Raw genomic sequence first — 16,199 nt, forward strand, 5'->3', positions numbered from 1 at the left:
TGGGGTCAGTTCGGCGACGCACAGGTAGACCTGTTTGCCTCCCACGACTCGTCCCACTGCGACCTGTATTATTCCCTGACCGAGGGCACGCTCGGCACGGATGCACTGGCGCACAGCTGGCCGCGGTTTCTCCCAGTGAGCCTTCTTGCGCAGACCTTGCGCAAGATCAGGGAGGACGAGGAGCAGGTCATTTTGGTTGCCCCGTACTGGCCCAACCGGACCTGGTTCTCCGAACTAGTACTCCTCGCGACAGCACCTCCCTGGCCAATTCCTCTGAGGAAGGACCTCCTTTCTCAGGGACGGGGCACCCTTTGGCACCCTCGTCCCGATCTTTGGAACCTCCACGTGTGGCTCCTGGACGGGACGAGGCAGGTTTGAGTACCCTACCACCAGCGGTGGTGGCTACCATCACTTCCGCTAGAGCATCGTCCACGAGACATGCCTATGCGTTGAAGTGGAACCTCTTCGTCAACTGGTGTTCTTCTAAACATCAAGAACCCACGAATTGCCCCATCAGTGTCGTGCTTTCCTTCCTGCAAGAAGGGTTGGAGCGAAGGCTGTCTCCCTCCACCCTGAAAGTGTATGTTGCCGCCATTGCCGCACATCACGCAGCAGTTGATGGTAAGTCTCTGGGGAAGCACGACCTGATTGTCAGGTTCCTGAGGGGAGCGAGAAGACTGAATCCTCCTCGTCCTCCCCTCGTACCCTCTTGGGACCTCTCAGTGGTTCTAACTGCCCTGCAGAGTGCTCCATTTGAGCCTTTACAATCAGCAGAGCTTAAGTTCCTGTCTATGAAGACAGCGCTCCTGGTTGCATTGGCCTCCATCAAGAGGGTAGGGGACCTGCAGGCATTTTCGGTTGATGAAGCGTGCCTGGAATTCGGGCCGGCTAACTCTCACGTGATCCTGAGACCCCGGCTTGGATACGTGCCCAAGGTTCCTACCACACCCTTTCGAGACCAGGTAGTGAACCTGCAAGCGCTGCCCTTGGAGGAGGCAGACCCAGCCTTGACACTGCTCTGTCCAGTACGCGCACTCCGTGCTTATGTAGACAGAACGCGGTGTTTCAGGACCTCAGACCAGCTCTTTGTCTGTTATGGTGGGAAGCTGAAGGGAAAGGCTCTCTCAAAGCAAAGGTTATCTCACTGGATAGTGGATACCATTGCTTTGGCATACCAGCAGCAAGGTCGTCAATGCCCCCTTGGTGTGAAAGCTCACTCCACTCGTAGTGTGGCTTCCTCTTGGGCTCTAGCGCATGGCGCCTCGCTAACAGACATTTGTAGAGCTGCAGGCTGGGCGACACCCAACACATTCGCGAGATTCTATAATCTCCGAGTAGAGCCAGTTTCTTCCCATGTACTCGCTTCAACCAGCCGGTACTAGATTCTGCTCAGGTGTCTTCGCTTGCTCGCCATTCCTCTCCACGGACGGGATACGTGCGATCGTCTTCTCAGGTGAGTCTGATAAGCTCTGAGTTCCTCCAGCACTGGTTACGTCAACGCCTGACTTATGCCAATCTGCCATAACACAGCTTTTGCGCTTGACTAGGTGCCTCCATGTGCATGGTCCCCCCTTTGGGCGACCCCCACATGTGTATTCCACTGTAAGTCTCTTTTGAGCGTGTGTCTTTCCCTTGGCAAGCCACCTTGCCACCCCTGGGGTTTAAATATTCCACCTGCGGCTGGACACCTCAGTGATACCCCATATGCATCCCTCTGGGTCATATGTGTCTCTCAAGTCCCCCCCCCCCCCTTAATGGTTGGGCATAATTGCATATTTCTCCTGAGATATGCTTCCCAGTGTACCTTGGTATTCCTGTGTTAAGTAGGACTCCTTCGTTCGTGCTAGTCTCACAACAGGGAGCTCAGACTTACGCAGGGCACTGGATGACAGCCGAGGTGGTGTGATTAGACTGGAACCCCAATCGTCGTCATCCGACGTAACTCGGAGTGACCACGAAAGGGAACGTCTCGGTTACGGATGTAACCCTCGTTCCCTGAGTGGGAACGGAGACGTTACGTCTTCCTGCCACTTCCGCTGTATCGCTGAAAAACGCCTGAGTTCAGTCTCGGCTCCTCAGCGAAGACATATCTGCATGTTGCCAGCGTACTTCCTTTATACCCCCTGCGGTGGGCGGAGATACGCTATGCAAATTCCGCAGACCCATGGCATTTCATTGCCATTGGCTCGTTTTATATACTCGAAGGTGAGAGGCTTTCTAAGCGAAACCCCAATCGTCGTCATCCGACGTAACGTCTCCGTTCCCACTCAGGGAACGAGGATTACATCCGTAACCGAGACGATCTTTCACCTCCTTGATGATAAAGTGTCTCAGAAGTGCATTCATTAAAGGCAACAGTCTTCTGAGTCTCGATGAATGACTGATAAAGCTACAATAGAGGCCTGTAAAAATCCCTTCATAGAGCCTTTACACACAGCCAGTGCTTTTGAGTTTGTGTTTATGTGAATATATGGATGTTTCTGAATTGTGCTTAGCATAAATATGGAAGTTTGGGGTTATTACTTTCATTTGTGTACAAAACACAAAAACAAGTATAATTCAAAATGTGTAACACTCAAAATCATTCTGAAATTGGACATTGAATTTAAAACAGTGCTTTAAAACCTTTTAGCAGCTCAATCTCTGTGAAATCAGCTTCAAATTCTTAATAAATATATACAAATATACTGTACGTCTGTAATTTATAGCAATTTTAGTCCAAATTATTTTGTGAAATATTTTTTTGTATGAAATAAAAATGTTTTAGTTCAGTACTTACTTTACAGTAAACTTACACTCCTACAGCTTGTATACACTTATATTTTTTTAAGTGTCTTTAGAGAACATCTTTAGATCTGCATTCATGAACTACAACTGTTTAAAGGAACACTCCGACTTTTTGGGACTTTAGCTTATTCACAGTATCCCCCAGAGTTAGATAAGTCCATACATACCTTTTTCATTTCTGTGCGTTCTGTAAGTGTTATTTGACGCACCCACCGCTAGCCTAGCTTAGCACAAAGACTGGATGTAAATGGATAATGGTAGCATACTAATCCCAATAAGTGACAAAATAATGCAAACATTTTCCTATTTACATGTTGTGATCTGTATAGTCACAGCGTGTACAAATAACAAGGCTATATGAGACAGAGACCATTTTTAATCGTATAAATACTGGGAACTATATTCTCACTAGGCGTAGGAGCACAGCTACTTGGGCGGAGTGGCTACTTGGGCGGAGTGATTAGCGCAGCACACGAGACGCCCTGACTGTTGATGGTTCCGTAAACAAAACAAACGTGACAGACTAGCTAGTAGCGAACGCGACTCGTGATCATGGCTGACTTTGAGGAATTGTCAGAGGAATTTTACTGTGTATCAAACCAAGATCCAGAACCATATAGTTTTGAGCCAGAATGCACAGACGAGGAGTTACAAACTTTGGAAGCTGTAAAACAGGGAAGCTGTAAGGGAGAATCAGAACGAACAATGGTGGTGTAAATGTGGAACATGCCAACCTATGCCGACAGAAACCGAGTGCCTTTGTTGTAATGAATGGGACTGGGTATTGCCATCAATGTCAAGGCTTGATGAGTGATGACAATCAAAATATTTGCGTTACTACCACGGAAGATCAACTGGAAGAAACGCCCCATGCCGAGTGAACCTAATGGTCAGCTGTCCACCAAGTAAGTGATTTTGTTATAATGATCATTCATAGTACAGTGATAATAACAATAAAGGGGATACACGGAGCCTCTATTCACGTTATAGTGTCACTACTAAGGTTACATTACATTAGCATGGCACTGTTACAGTATGGCTAATGTTAGTCATCTCAAAACATAACGGAACACTTACCGCAGCAAAAGGTGATTCAATTTGTCCTGTCTTTATTATCGATGGGATGGCTGTATCCTTTAGCACACGTTTCATGGTCCGTGTGGCAACTTGCATTTTTTCAAAATAGTCGTCTATAGTAAAATGTTCAGAGCAAACGAAATACTTATTGATGCTGTTTACAGGTGTGTTTGGAAAGTAGCCATCGATTCATCAGGTCAGCGTTTTTAGTTGGAATTCTATGAAACATCATAGTATTACCTGGTCTCCCCTGTTTATTGTTGCAGCTCTTTACAATACAGCGAACACCCATGATTGTAAACTATAAATTTACTATCTAGTAATTGCTGACTCTATTACTCCAACTCTGAGCGAACTCTCTGCTCCTCACCACAGGGCGTCTCGTGTGCTGCGCTAATCACTCCGCCCAAGTAGCCACTCTGCCCAAGTAGCTGTGCTCCTACGCCTAGTGAGAATATAGTTCCCAGTATTTATACGATTAAAAATAGTCTCTGTCTCATATAGCCTTGTTATTTGTACACGCTGTGACTATATAGATCACAACATGTAAATAGGAAAATGTTTGCATTATTTTGTCACTTATTGGGATTAGTATGCTACCATTATCCATTTACATCCAGTCTTTGTGCTAAGCTAGGCTAGCGGTGGGTGCGTCAAATAACACTTACAGAACGCACAGAAATGAAAAAGGTATGTATGGACTTATCTAACTCTGGGGGATACTGTGAATAAGCTAAAGTCCCAAAAAGTCGGAGTTTTCCTTTAACGGAGTTGATTCTGAGCCCAATAATTTCCAGGTGACTGAGGAGTAGCGACCTGTGTGCACATTGCTTGTGCTCAGACCGGGCTAACACTAGCCAGCCATCGAGGTAGTTCATGACGCAGATTCCCACCTGTCTAGTAAGGGAGACAACCGTGTCCATGCACTTGATAAAAGTGTGTGGAGTCAGAGACAGCCCGAATGGGAGGACTGTTTACTTGTAAGCCACCTCCTCGAATGCGATTCTCAAGAATGGTCTGTGATGAGAAGCTATCTGGATATGAAAGCAACTTTCAGATCCACCGATAACAACATTGGGCAAGAGTCTCCTGGGCAAATCTGCGAGAGCATCTGCTTCAAAGTCAACAACCTGAATAGCCGCCTCATTAATGCACGATTCAGGAGCCTAAGGTCGAGGATGGGCCTGAGCCCACCATCTTACTTTGGAATGAGGAAATAGCGGCTGAAAAAGCCTGCTTGCTGTTCTCTGGTGGGACAGTTTGACAGTGCCCTTCGTCAGCAGGCACTGCACTTTGGAGCGGAGAAGATGAGTGTCTTTATCCTGAACTGAAGTGTGAACCACACCCCTGAAGCAATTATCCCTGTTTTATAGTCTGCAGAATCCAGCCTGACATGCCCGGGATGGCTTCCCGCGCCTGAAGCAGAGGGTGGAAAGGGGTCTGAGTCTTTCGGACAGCAGTTCGCTGCACAGAGACAAGGAACTGACAACAGTGTTGTTGCGAAGAGGAGAAGTGCTCTTTATAGCCAGTGGGTCCACTTTCACAGTTGTAGTTTACTGGGGCGTGTACAATGGGTGTGGGATGGGCCCAGCTTTTACAGTTGGAACAGTGCCTCCAATGCCAAGAGCTGAATGGGGGGTTGGAAGGCAAATGCGAGACTTCTTCGAGGGTGGTCCAACCTCAAGCACCACCAAACTAGCCATTGACCTGCCGACCGCCTGGGATGTCGTCTTTGTAGAGAGCAGGGCCAGGTCAGTTGTGCTGCGCAGCTCTTTAAAAGAAGCTGGATCTAGGCCGAACTCATCCATGGCCCGGAGGAGTTTGGCTTGGAAAACTTGGAGGACCACCATAGTATGAAGTGCTGAGCCCGCCAGTCCCGCTGCAGAGTAGGTCCTACCCCCTAGGGCTGAGGTGGCTCTGCAGGGCACCGGGCTCTCTAGGTTGAAACGAGCTGGGGTCCTCCAAGGAGCACGACCAGCCCTCTGCATCAGATGCCGCCAGTGACGTCGGCGCCATCTTCCTCACATCCTCCAAAAGGGACCATATCAATCGCTCCAGATGAGGTGTGCTGAGCCTCTCGTGGGTTACCTTAACAGCAGCTTTTCTGATGCGATAAAGTCACTCCAACTGTTTCTACTCCAAATTAAAAGTCACTACATAGCAAATGATTTTAACCCCTTGCTCATCACCCCCAATTTTGGCAAGTGCTGCATACATGAAATGCCCAAAATAAAAAGGTTACTGCTCATAAGTAATTCTGAATAGAAACATAACACACATACATTTAGAAAGCCAACCCTTGAGAGTTTATAGTTCAAGACTCAAAATTAACCAGACTGTTATTAATATTGAGATATATAAGCTCAAACATATTTTGAACTAAAATAATCTGGGATCACCAGTGATCCCTGTCAGGTAAGGGGTTAAAGACAAAATCGTCTTTTAGTATCTTTCAGTTTTAGATGGCTTTTAGTAACGCTTATTTAGAATATTAATGTTGTATGATTTAGATATTTATGTCAATCAATCAATCAATCAATTTTTTATTTATATAGCGCCTTTACAACAACCAGAAAGGTGCACAAAGCGCTTTCCATAAAACACATAAAAAGGCAACAGGATATAAAAATTGCAAGTTAAAGCTAATTTAAGCAGTTTAAACAAAGTAACTAACACAACGACTAAAAACACAAAACAGGTGGTTACGTGTTGAAAGCCTTCCTGAAAAGAAACGTTTTTAACTGCGATTTAAAAACACTAAGCACAGTTATGTTACGAAGGGGAGTAGGTAAGGCATTCCACAAAGTAGGTCCCTGGATGGCAAAAGATCGCCCTCCAAACTTTTTGCATCTAAACTTAGGGATAATCAAAGAGGTGTTCTGAGAGGAGCGGAGGGTTCTGGCAGGTTGGTATACAGTGACCAGCTCGGAGAGGTATGCCGGGGCCAGACCATTGATGGCCTTAAAAACAAACATCAGAACCTTATACTCCACCCTAAACCGTACCGGGAGCCAGTGAAGTGAGCAGAGGACGGGGGTGATGTGTGAATGTTTATGGGTATTGGTAAGGAGACGCGCTGCTGCGTTTTGAATCATCTGAAGACGGTTGAGAAGTGATTGGTTAAGCCCAGTGTAGAGGGCATTACAGTAATCTAGCCTTGAGCTGATAAAGGCATGGATGGCTTTTTCTAGATCAGCACGGGACAGGAATGATTTCACCTTACTGAGGAGCCTTAGCTGGAAAAAGCTAATCTTAACGACTGCACCAATCTGTTTGTCAAAATGCAATCTATTGTCGAAAGCAACACCCAGGTTACGAACAGTGGATGCAAACTGGGGCATGAAGGGGCCAAAACTGAGAGAGCTGCAAGGTGAGTCTGGGGTGAACAGTATGTACTCGGTCTTACCTTCATTTAAATGAAGGAAGTTTTGAGAAAGCCACTGTTTAATGTCCTGGGTGCAGTTATGGAGGGGGTCTAGTGCTGAATGATTGTTCAAAACTACAGGAAGGTAGACTTGAAGGTCATCAGCATAGAAATGAAATTGTACGTTGTGTTTTGAAATGAGTTGACCGAGTGGCAGCATATAAAGGGAAAACAGGATAGGACCAAGAATAGAACCCTGGGGCACACCAGATGATAAAGGGGCAGCTGAGGAGGAGAAGTCATCAAGCATTACTGAGAATGTTCTGTTGGTGAGATATGACGAGAACCAGTTGAGCACCGTGCCCTGTAGACCCACAACATGTTGTAAACGGGAGATAAGGATTGCGTGGTCCACGGTGTCAAAAGCAGCGGTGAGGTCAAGCAGCACCAGAACCACTGAGTTTTTATTATCCAAGGCTCTGAGAATGTCATTATGAACTCTCAGTAAGGCTGACTCAGTACTATGTCTAGACCTAAAGCCAGATTGAAATTTGTCCCCTATACCATGCAGATTGAGGTATGACTGAAGCTGGGAGAAGACAAGCTTTTCCATAAGTTTAGACAAAAATGACAGGTGGGATATGGGGCGGAAATTAGACAGTACTGAAGGATCAAGGTTTGGTTTCTTAAGTAGCGGTCTAACAATGGCGTGCTTGAGAGGAGTGGGAACAACGCCCAAACTAAGACAGCAATTCATGAAGGATACAAGGAAAGGGCCTACGATGTCGATGGCTTCTTTCAGAATCCTAGCAGGAACAGCATCTAGAGGACAGGAGGTTGGCTTCAACTCATGAACAGCTTTTTTGAGATCAACAAAAGAAACCACCTCAAAATTCTCCAGCACACATTGTGTCGCTTGAGAGGGAGAAATGACAACAGAGGCTGGTATGATAGTTTGCCTAACAGACAGAACCTTATCAATAAAATATTGTTTAAATACATTGCATGTATTAACTGAAGCATCATTCAATACAACAGGGACTGGATTTATAACAGAGTTTATAGTACTGAACAAGATACCAGGGCGGTGGCTGTTATTATTAATGAGCTTGGAGAGATACTGACTTTTAGCATCCTTCACGGCTCTTCACGGCTATGTAATTATTAATCGATCACACATGTACTATTTTAGTTTATCAATTATTATTGCACACAGTTTAAAGGAATACATATATAAATGCAATATAAATACACTTTAGAATCAATAGATAAAGCTAAAAAATTACTAGAGTACATGTGAGTTTAAATGTTCAGTTCTCTATACTTTCAACTGTATAAACTAACTTCACAACTTTTACTTGCACTGATATAGCAATAATTTTTCTTTTAGTTGCCTAGTTGGCATGTTCCATAGACAGGTATTTTCTTCTTGCTGTTTAAATTTGTTTAAATTCTTTTTTTTTATTTTTTATCTCATATTCTGCAGAAGAGAAAAGTGAATCACGTTGCTTCTCTCGCGAGAAAGTTGACTGAGTTGACAGAAAGTTCATGATCAGCATCATGATACCAACAAAACCTGATTGGATTGGTTTGGTTTTGTCAACTCAAAACTAATCCTGTAACCCTGAGTTTGTTCAACTACAATCATGGTACAGGCCCCAGGTTTTAAAAAAACAAACTAGGCATTAATATGTGCACACTGTACGGACACTCTATACCGTGCATACATTGACTTATTGTACTTTATGATGCTGAAAACTATATCACCTGATCATATTTGTTTCTGGCTTTCTTTGCAACAAATTATGTGTTTTGTTGAACACTGTTACAAAGACCACAATCAAAAGCCAAGAGTCTAACTGTACAACTAAAATAAATACTGATCACCATAATGGCGACCAAACATTTTCAATAAAACATCAACACCTAAATGAATTAATGCTAATTCTCAAAAAGAACTTCTATAGACGTATGACGAAATAAAGTCAATCTGGTTAGTAATAAGTGAAGCTGGTAATGCTGTTTGTGGAGTTGTTTAATCCTCTTCTACTGAGATCTTCAGAGATTTTATCTAAGGATCTGGCTGGAAGTCAGTTGTAGTTCTTGTGTTTCTCTTTCCTTCTGTGATTCTGCTTGTTACCAGCAGGTGTTCATCACTAATTCTCAATCATCACTTAATTAATCACTGAATTATCTCATTAACTCTAACTCTGATTCAGAGTTACTTTAACACTCTTTCGAGTGGGACCAAATGTTAATTTAACTATGTGTAAAACAACTGAATTCTTCCAAAACAGTATTATTTTATATTGACCAAAAATGTGTAAATTAGAGTGCTACTCATAATATGTGTGATTTTTCTACACATTTCTTCTAAGAGTGTAAATGCATTGCTGAAATGTTTTCTTGCATTTACAAACCAGCGAACAAAATTATTTAAAACATATATTTTACACTGAGATCATAAAAAGTCATGCTTTTCCAGAGCCTGAAAAACAACAGTTATGGGAGATTATTAATGATGAATTGCAAGATATCTTGAAGAAATACTCCTTAGACTTCTCAAAAGAACAAATGAAGGTAAGCAAACTACTCATATAACATTTCTGCTTATGTCATATCACTTCTCACTTCCCTGAAGGAACATACATGTTTTTAGCAGTGCTGCCGACATATATTAAATGTGGATTGTAATTATGGGCTTTCGCACCAGGTAGTTCTAGTAACTTAGTTATAGGCACTAGCCACCAGGGTTGTTCCCTGATAAGTCGTGTTGATGACAGGTGACGTCGAAGTAAGATGGTTATGTACTTTCTCTTAATTATTTACACAAAAATACAGCAAGGTTCTTAAACTCTACTTATAGAAAATGAAGAACAAGCAAAGTGCATTAGGTGTGTTTTGATTTTTTTTATGTTTTAAATTGATTAATGAAGCCAATGTAAACTTTATTGTTACATATTATATTGCTATATTATAATGCTATACATTGTGTAGGCAATTAGCTTACTTCGCTGTAAATATAAAAGCCAGACAATATCACTGCTAAAAATATTGTTGTATTCCGCCATGTTGTTCACTGACTCTCTGACACTGACCCCAACTCATAAAGAGTTCCTAGAACTAAAATCATTCCTAGTTCCTGCGGTGCGAACATGCCAAAACATCTTCCGCCAATAATTCTAGGAACTATGAAAAGGTTCCTCTGGTGCGAAAGCCCCTAATATCTTCCACATCGCCTCACATAATGTCCATGTGTAAAATATTCTCCTACTCCGTGGACATAAGCATGAATGTACTTTAGATTTCCTGGATAACAGAAGGCATCTTTCATAGAGAAGTTGCTTAAATCTGTGCTTTACTTATCTATTCTTTCGATTGTAGATTTTCAACGACCCCATTCATGGTCACATTGCGCTGCACCCCCTGCTGGTGAAGATCACAGATACACCTCAGTTTCAGAGACTCCGTCACATCAAACAACTCGGAGGAACATATCTGGTGTATCCGGGAGCTTCTCACAATCGTTTCGAACACTCTCTTGGGTAACATATAAAGAGATATAAAAGCATATTATTTCACTCTACAATGAAAATGAAGTAATACATTATCACCAACGTTGGTGTTGTTCTAATGCCATTTGATCTTCTTTCTTTTATGTACCATGTTACGTTCCCCTCCCAGTCTAGGGGTCAGGAGGGGAAGTAACAAAGAGAAAAAAAAGGTAACATTGAAACGGAAAATTAAGTGGAGGACACACCTCGGCCTCAGCCTCAGAGTAAAAGCAAGCACAACTTCAAGTACAAGTAAAAGTATTTATTTCTGTTACATATTTAAGTGATTAACAAAGGATGGGAATAACTCTTCAGGAGAGAGCATGGCCTAAAATAACAAACAAAAAATAGAGGCTAACTAAGGTTTAAGGGAGCTATCTACCCTGCACAAAAACAAAGATGAAAATCAACAACAAAACTTTCCTGAGCTCCCTCTCTAACCAAAAACAGGAGAAAAATGTATTAAAATAAAAAGGCACCCTCTCCCTACGTTTCCCAGATAATCCACAATGAACAAAGCTAATAAGATTTCATACAATACCTTTTAATTACCCACAGGTAGAGAAAACAACACTAGAAAGCAACTCGATCCCTGCTTAGCACCAAACAAATGAGTATAGGTCCACTCCTAACTCAAGTACAAGCACGGTTTCCACCCAAAACACACAATTTCAGTCTGAGGCTGGGGGAGAAGTGTTCCTCAGCACAGGCTTCTCGGAGTGCTGCATTTATACTGCTCAGCTCAGACTCAGGCATGCTCACAACGAGTTGCAGGTGACGGTAATTAACCTGAGTGAGAGAGAGTGAGAGAGAGAAACAGAGCACAACACGGGGCATACAAGCATTTTCTCACAACACATTATATTAAAAGACCCTGGGACGTAACATACCACAAAAGGAGAATCTTTTTTAAAAATGCCCCACTCATGCTCATATAATGGCAGTGAATAGTAACCAGAATCAAGCTTTAAAAAAAAATACAAAAATACAAAAAATACAAAAATATCATAGAATAATCCCATTCCAAGTGTTCTGGGGTATAAGATATAAAATTTAATGTATTATTTAACACAAATCCTTACCTTGGCCATTGGTCTTCTGTGTGTTCATGAGACTCTATTAGCGCCACAGTTCATGCCGTCTCATCCAGAAAAACACAATTTGTTATAAATCAAGATTAATAAATACATGACATTAAATGCAATGCCTGGAAACTACTTTCTTCACCGAGTTGAATATCTCTGGATATCTCCATTTGTCTGACAGTCAGAATGATAGTGTCATGATCGCAAGAGAGTAGACAATTGCAGGTAAAAGTATGTTTATTAAAGAATAAACAGAGCGGTCAAAAAGTCACAAGCATGACACTGGGGCGGGAGAGTGACGCAGGGACTTTGACGGGCAACCGGACTGGTGGTGAGTGATGAGAGAAGTGATGATCCGAATCCAGGAGAGTGACGAAGATGAACGGAGACGAAGACACGACGATAAAAAGTGAGAATAAAATACTGGTTTTAATTTGGATACATGAAAGACGGAATGAATTCTCCTGTACGCAGGAGGAAGTTTGAGTCGGACTGCCACCGGACTACGGATCTTGGTGACAGTAAATGGGCCGATAAATTTGGGAGCTAGTTTATTAGAGACGGAACGGAGTGGAATGTTCTTAGTTGAAAGCCACACTTTTTGGCTCCAGGAGGAAGTATTCTTGGATACCAAACATCGCAAAACCTTTTCCAGATCCTGGTCGGCTCTCTCGGTTTGACCATTGCTCTGGGGATGAAACCCAGAGGACAGACTGACAGTCGCTCCCAGTAGTTTACAAAGCTCTAGCCAAAATTTGGATACAAACTGGGGACCCCTGTCGGAAACCACGTCCATCGGGAGGCCATGTAAGCGAAAAGCGTGGTCAACCACAGCCACCGCTGTCTCCTTGGCAGAGGGTAATTTAGGCAAGGGAATGAAATTAGCAGCCTTCGAGAACCGGTCCACTACGGTCAAAACAACCATCTTGCCCTGGGAGGGCGGTGATAAAATCTATCGCAATGTGGGACCAGGGTCTCGAAGGGACAGACAGCGGTTTGAATAACCCATCCGGGGGTCGATTGGAAGTCTTACCAGTGGCACAAACCGAGCAAGCCAAGATGAAACTGTGAATCTCATGAGCCATAAGTGGCCACCAGAATCGTTGCCTGAAAAACTGGTGCGATTAACTCCTGGATGACAAGCCATGTTAGAACAATGCCCCCACTGAATAACGTTGGACCGTACTCCCTCCGGTACAACTAAACGGTTCGGTGGGCCACCGGGCGGAGGCGTTACCCCTTCTAAGGTCGTCTTGACCTTCAACTCGATCTCCCATGTGAGTGTGGAGACAAATAGCGTCTCTGGTAAAATGCACTCGGGAGTGGACGGGCGTTCGGAATGGTCAAAAATAGGCGATAAAGCATCGGGTTTGATGTTTTTGGAACCCGGGCGGTACGAGAGAGAAAAAACAAAATGACAGAAAAAAAGAGCCCACCGAGCCTGCCTGGAGTTGAGTCTTTTGGTGGTTTTGATATATTCCAAATTCTTGTGATCAGCCCAGACGATAAAAGGTACCCCCGACCCTTCTAACCAATGACGCCATTCTTCCAACGCTAATTTGACTGCTAACAACTCTCTGTTACCAATGTCATAGTTACGTTCGGCAGGAGATAATCGATGAGACAAAAACGCGCACGGATGCATCTTGTCGTCTGTGGAAGAACGTTGGGAGAGAACTGCACCTACCCCCACCTCTGACGCATCGACCTCCACCACAAACTGATGTGAGGAATCAGAGGATATCAAGATGGGAGCCGAAACGAAGTGACTTTTCTGTTTGGCGAATACAGCCTCCTCTGTATCGGACCACCTGAACGTAGTTCTGGGGGAGGTCAAGGCAGTCAGAGGAGTGGCTAGTTGGCTGAAATTTCGAATGAAACGCAGATAGAAATTGGCGAACCCCAGAAACCTCTGTAGGGCCTTATGGGTATCTGGGCTTGGCCAATCTACCACAGCCTTAACCTTGTCAGGATCCATACGTACTCCCTCAGATGAGATGATGTATCCTAGAAAAGAAACAGACTGTGCATGAAAATCGCATTTCTCCACCTTGACAAAAAGCCCATTCTCTAGCAATCTCTGAAGTACTCGTCGGACGTGCTGCACATGTTCCTGGAATGTCATCCTGGTAGACATATATGAACTGATCTACCATATCTCGCAGCACGTCGTTGACGAGTGCCTTGAAGACCGTTGGGGAGTTGGATAGCCCGAAAGGCATGCCCAAATATTCAAATTGCCCCCTGGGGGTGTTAAAAGCGGTTTTCCATTCATCCCCCTACCTAATGTGAACCAAATGATAGGCATTCCGTAAATTCAATTTTGGGAAGACTGACGCTCCCTGCAACCTCTCGAAAGCTGAAGACATCAGCGGCAAAGGATAAGTATTCTTTATTGTGATGTTGTTCAACCCCCCGGTAATCAATACAAGGTCGCAGAGAACCATCCTTCTTACCCACAAAAAAGAACCCCGCCCCCGCAGGTGAAGAGGAAGACCGGATGAACCCTGTTGCTAGAGAATCAGAAATATATTTCTCCATGGCCTCCCTCTCAGGAACAGAAAGTGAGTATAACTTGCATTTAGGCAGAAACTTACCTGGCAGTAAATCTATAGCACAGTCGTAGGGACAGTGCGGAGGGTGAGAAGCAGCATGGGACTTACTGAACACCTCCTTCAGGTCTAGGTACTCAACGGGCATGTTAGATAAATCCACCGCCTCCTGAAACACAGACACAGGTACATACGGACAGGTAGACGCAAGACAAGACTTATAACACTGAGTACTCCATGCAGAGATGGAGTTCTGGCGCCAGTCATGTCAAGTCATCTTCATTTATATAGCGCTTTTAACAATGTAGATTGTTTCAAAGCAGCTTTACAGAGATAAACGTATAATTTAAGGTAACAGAGATTGTTTTGGCTTTATAGCGGTTCTTTAATAAAGTTATTTTCCAGCTAAAGTTAGTTTTGATTGATTCGCTTCCGTTGCAACGATCATTTGTTATTAAATTAGGGGCCGCTAAGACGACACCATTCTCTCTACACAGACTTTAAACGCGAACCTGTGATAAACGCTGATGGCGTTCACATGCGCATTAATAATTGGTTCTAATTGGACTTGGCCAGTCCACTCTGGGGTTGTGTAATGTGAGCCAGTGGTGACCAAGGACTACAGGTGCCAGGGGTGAGTCCAGGAGAAGGAATGATAAAGTCTCTGTATTATTGCCTGATGTGGTGAGTGTTATGAGTTCGGTGGTGAGCGCAATGTTGGGGAGTCTTTGACCGTTAAGTGCGTTGACAGATATGCTGTGAGTAAGTGTGGTGACAGGGATGTGAAGCTTATGGGCGAGCTTATGGTCCATAAAGTTGCCCTCTGCTCCTGAGTCCAGTAGGGCGTGACAGTCGTGAGTGCCAGCTGGCCATCTCAGTCTTACTGGGAGGAGCGTGGACGATGGTGATGAGGTCTTCTCGGCGGAGATCCCAGCCGATAGTAGGCTCAAGTTTACTACCTGGTTAGGTCCTTTAACTGGACAGGCATTAAGGAAGTGGCCCGCTCCCCCACAGTACAGACATAGTCCCTGGGATCTCCACCTCTCCTTATATGATGAATTCATCTAAATGTGGATCCGCCTGCTGCCTCCATGGTCGGGTCAGAGCAAGGGAGAGTGACGCAGGGACTTTGACGGGCAACCGGACTGGTGGTGAGTGATGAGAGAAGTGATGATCTGAATCCAGGAGAGTGGCGAAGATGAACGGAGACGAAGACACGACGCATAATCCAACAGGAACGATAATAATCACAGGAAACAGCCAAAACGGGACAGGAACAAACACCGGTTACACCACAATGCTCTGACAACAGAAGACACCAGTCACAGAGAATATATAGATGGGTAAATGGGAATCAGCTGGCGCTCCTGATCAGTGATGATCGGAGGACACACCCACACTAATTAACACACAACACAACAATCAGACGAGACAAGGAAAAGGCAGTGAATTCATGAACCGTGACAGATAGTTTACAGATGTGAACATGATAACGTCTTGTTACGATGAACACAACGGATATATTCCCCTCAGTTGAAGAAGGTACATGGATTGTTTTCCATGTCTCATATTTATTAATCATGATTTCTCACAACTTGTGTGTTTTTCTGGACGAGAGATGTGAACTGCGGCATTAATAGACTCTCATGACTGCGCAGTCGAGTACCGAAGACCAACAGCCGACCTCAAGATTTTCCTTTAATAATACATTAAATTTTAATATCATATTTTAGAATATCTTTAAATAATTGTATTTAATTTAAAATTGTATATATTCATT

The 16,199-nt window shown here is 43.8% G+C and overlaps 1 protein-coding gene across 1 annotated transcript in view; it reads left to right on the top strand.

Moving 5' to 3' along the window:
• Positions 1–9,734: 9,734 nt before the first annotated feature.
• Positions 9,735–16,199, top strand: part of LOC307154713 (uncharacterized protein) — a gene marked incomplete at its 3' end in the record, with an annotated part of 118,403 nt that continues 111,938 nt past the window's right edge. Inside the window, exons 1-2 of the mRNA XM_079864799.1 lie at positions 9,735–9,808; positions 10,613–10,773. Of these exons, the coding sequence (XP_079720925.1) occupies positions 9,803–9,808; positions 10,613–10,773 (167 nt within the window). The 5' untranslated portion in view covers positions 9,735–9,802. The remainder of the gene's footprint in view (positions 9,809–10,612; positions 10,774–16,199) is intronic.

Source organism: Squalius cephalus (assembly GCF_949319135.1).
Source record: "Squalius cephalus genome assembly, chromosome: 2".
Classification (NCBI taxonomy): domain Eukaryota; kingdom Metazoa; phylum Chordata; class Actinopteri; order Cypriniformes; family Leuciscidae; genus Squalius; species Squalius cephalus.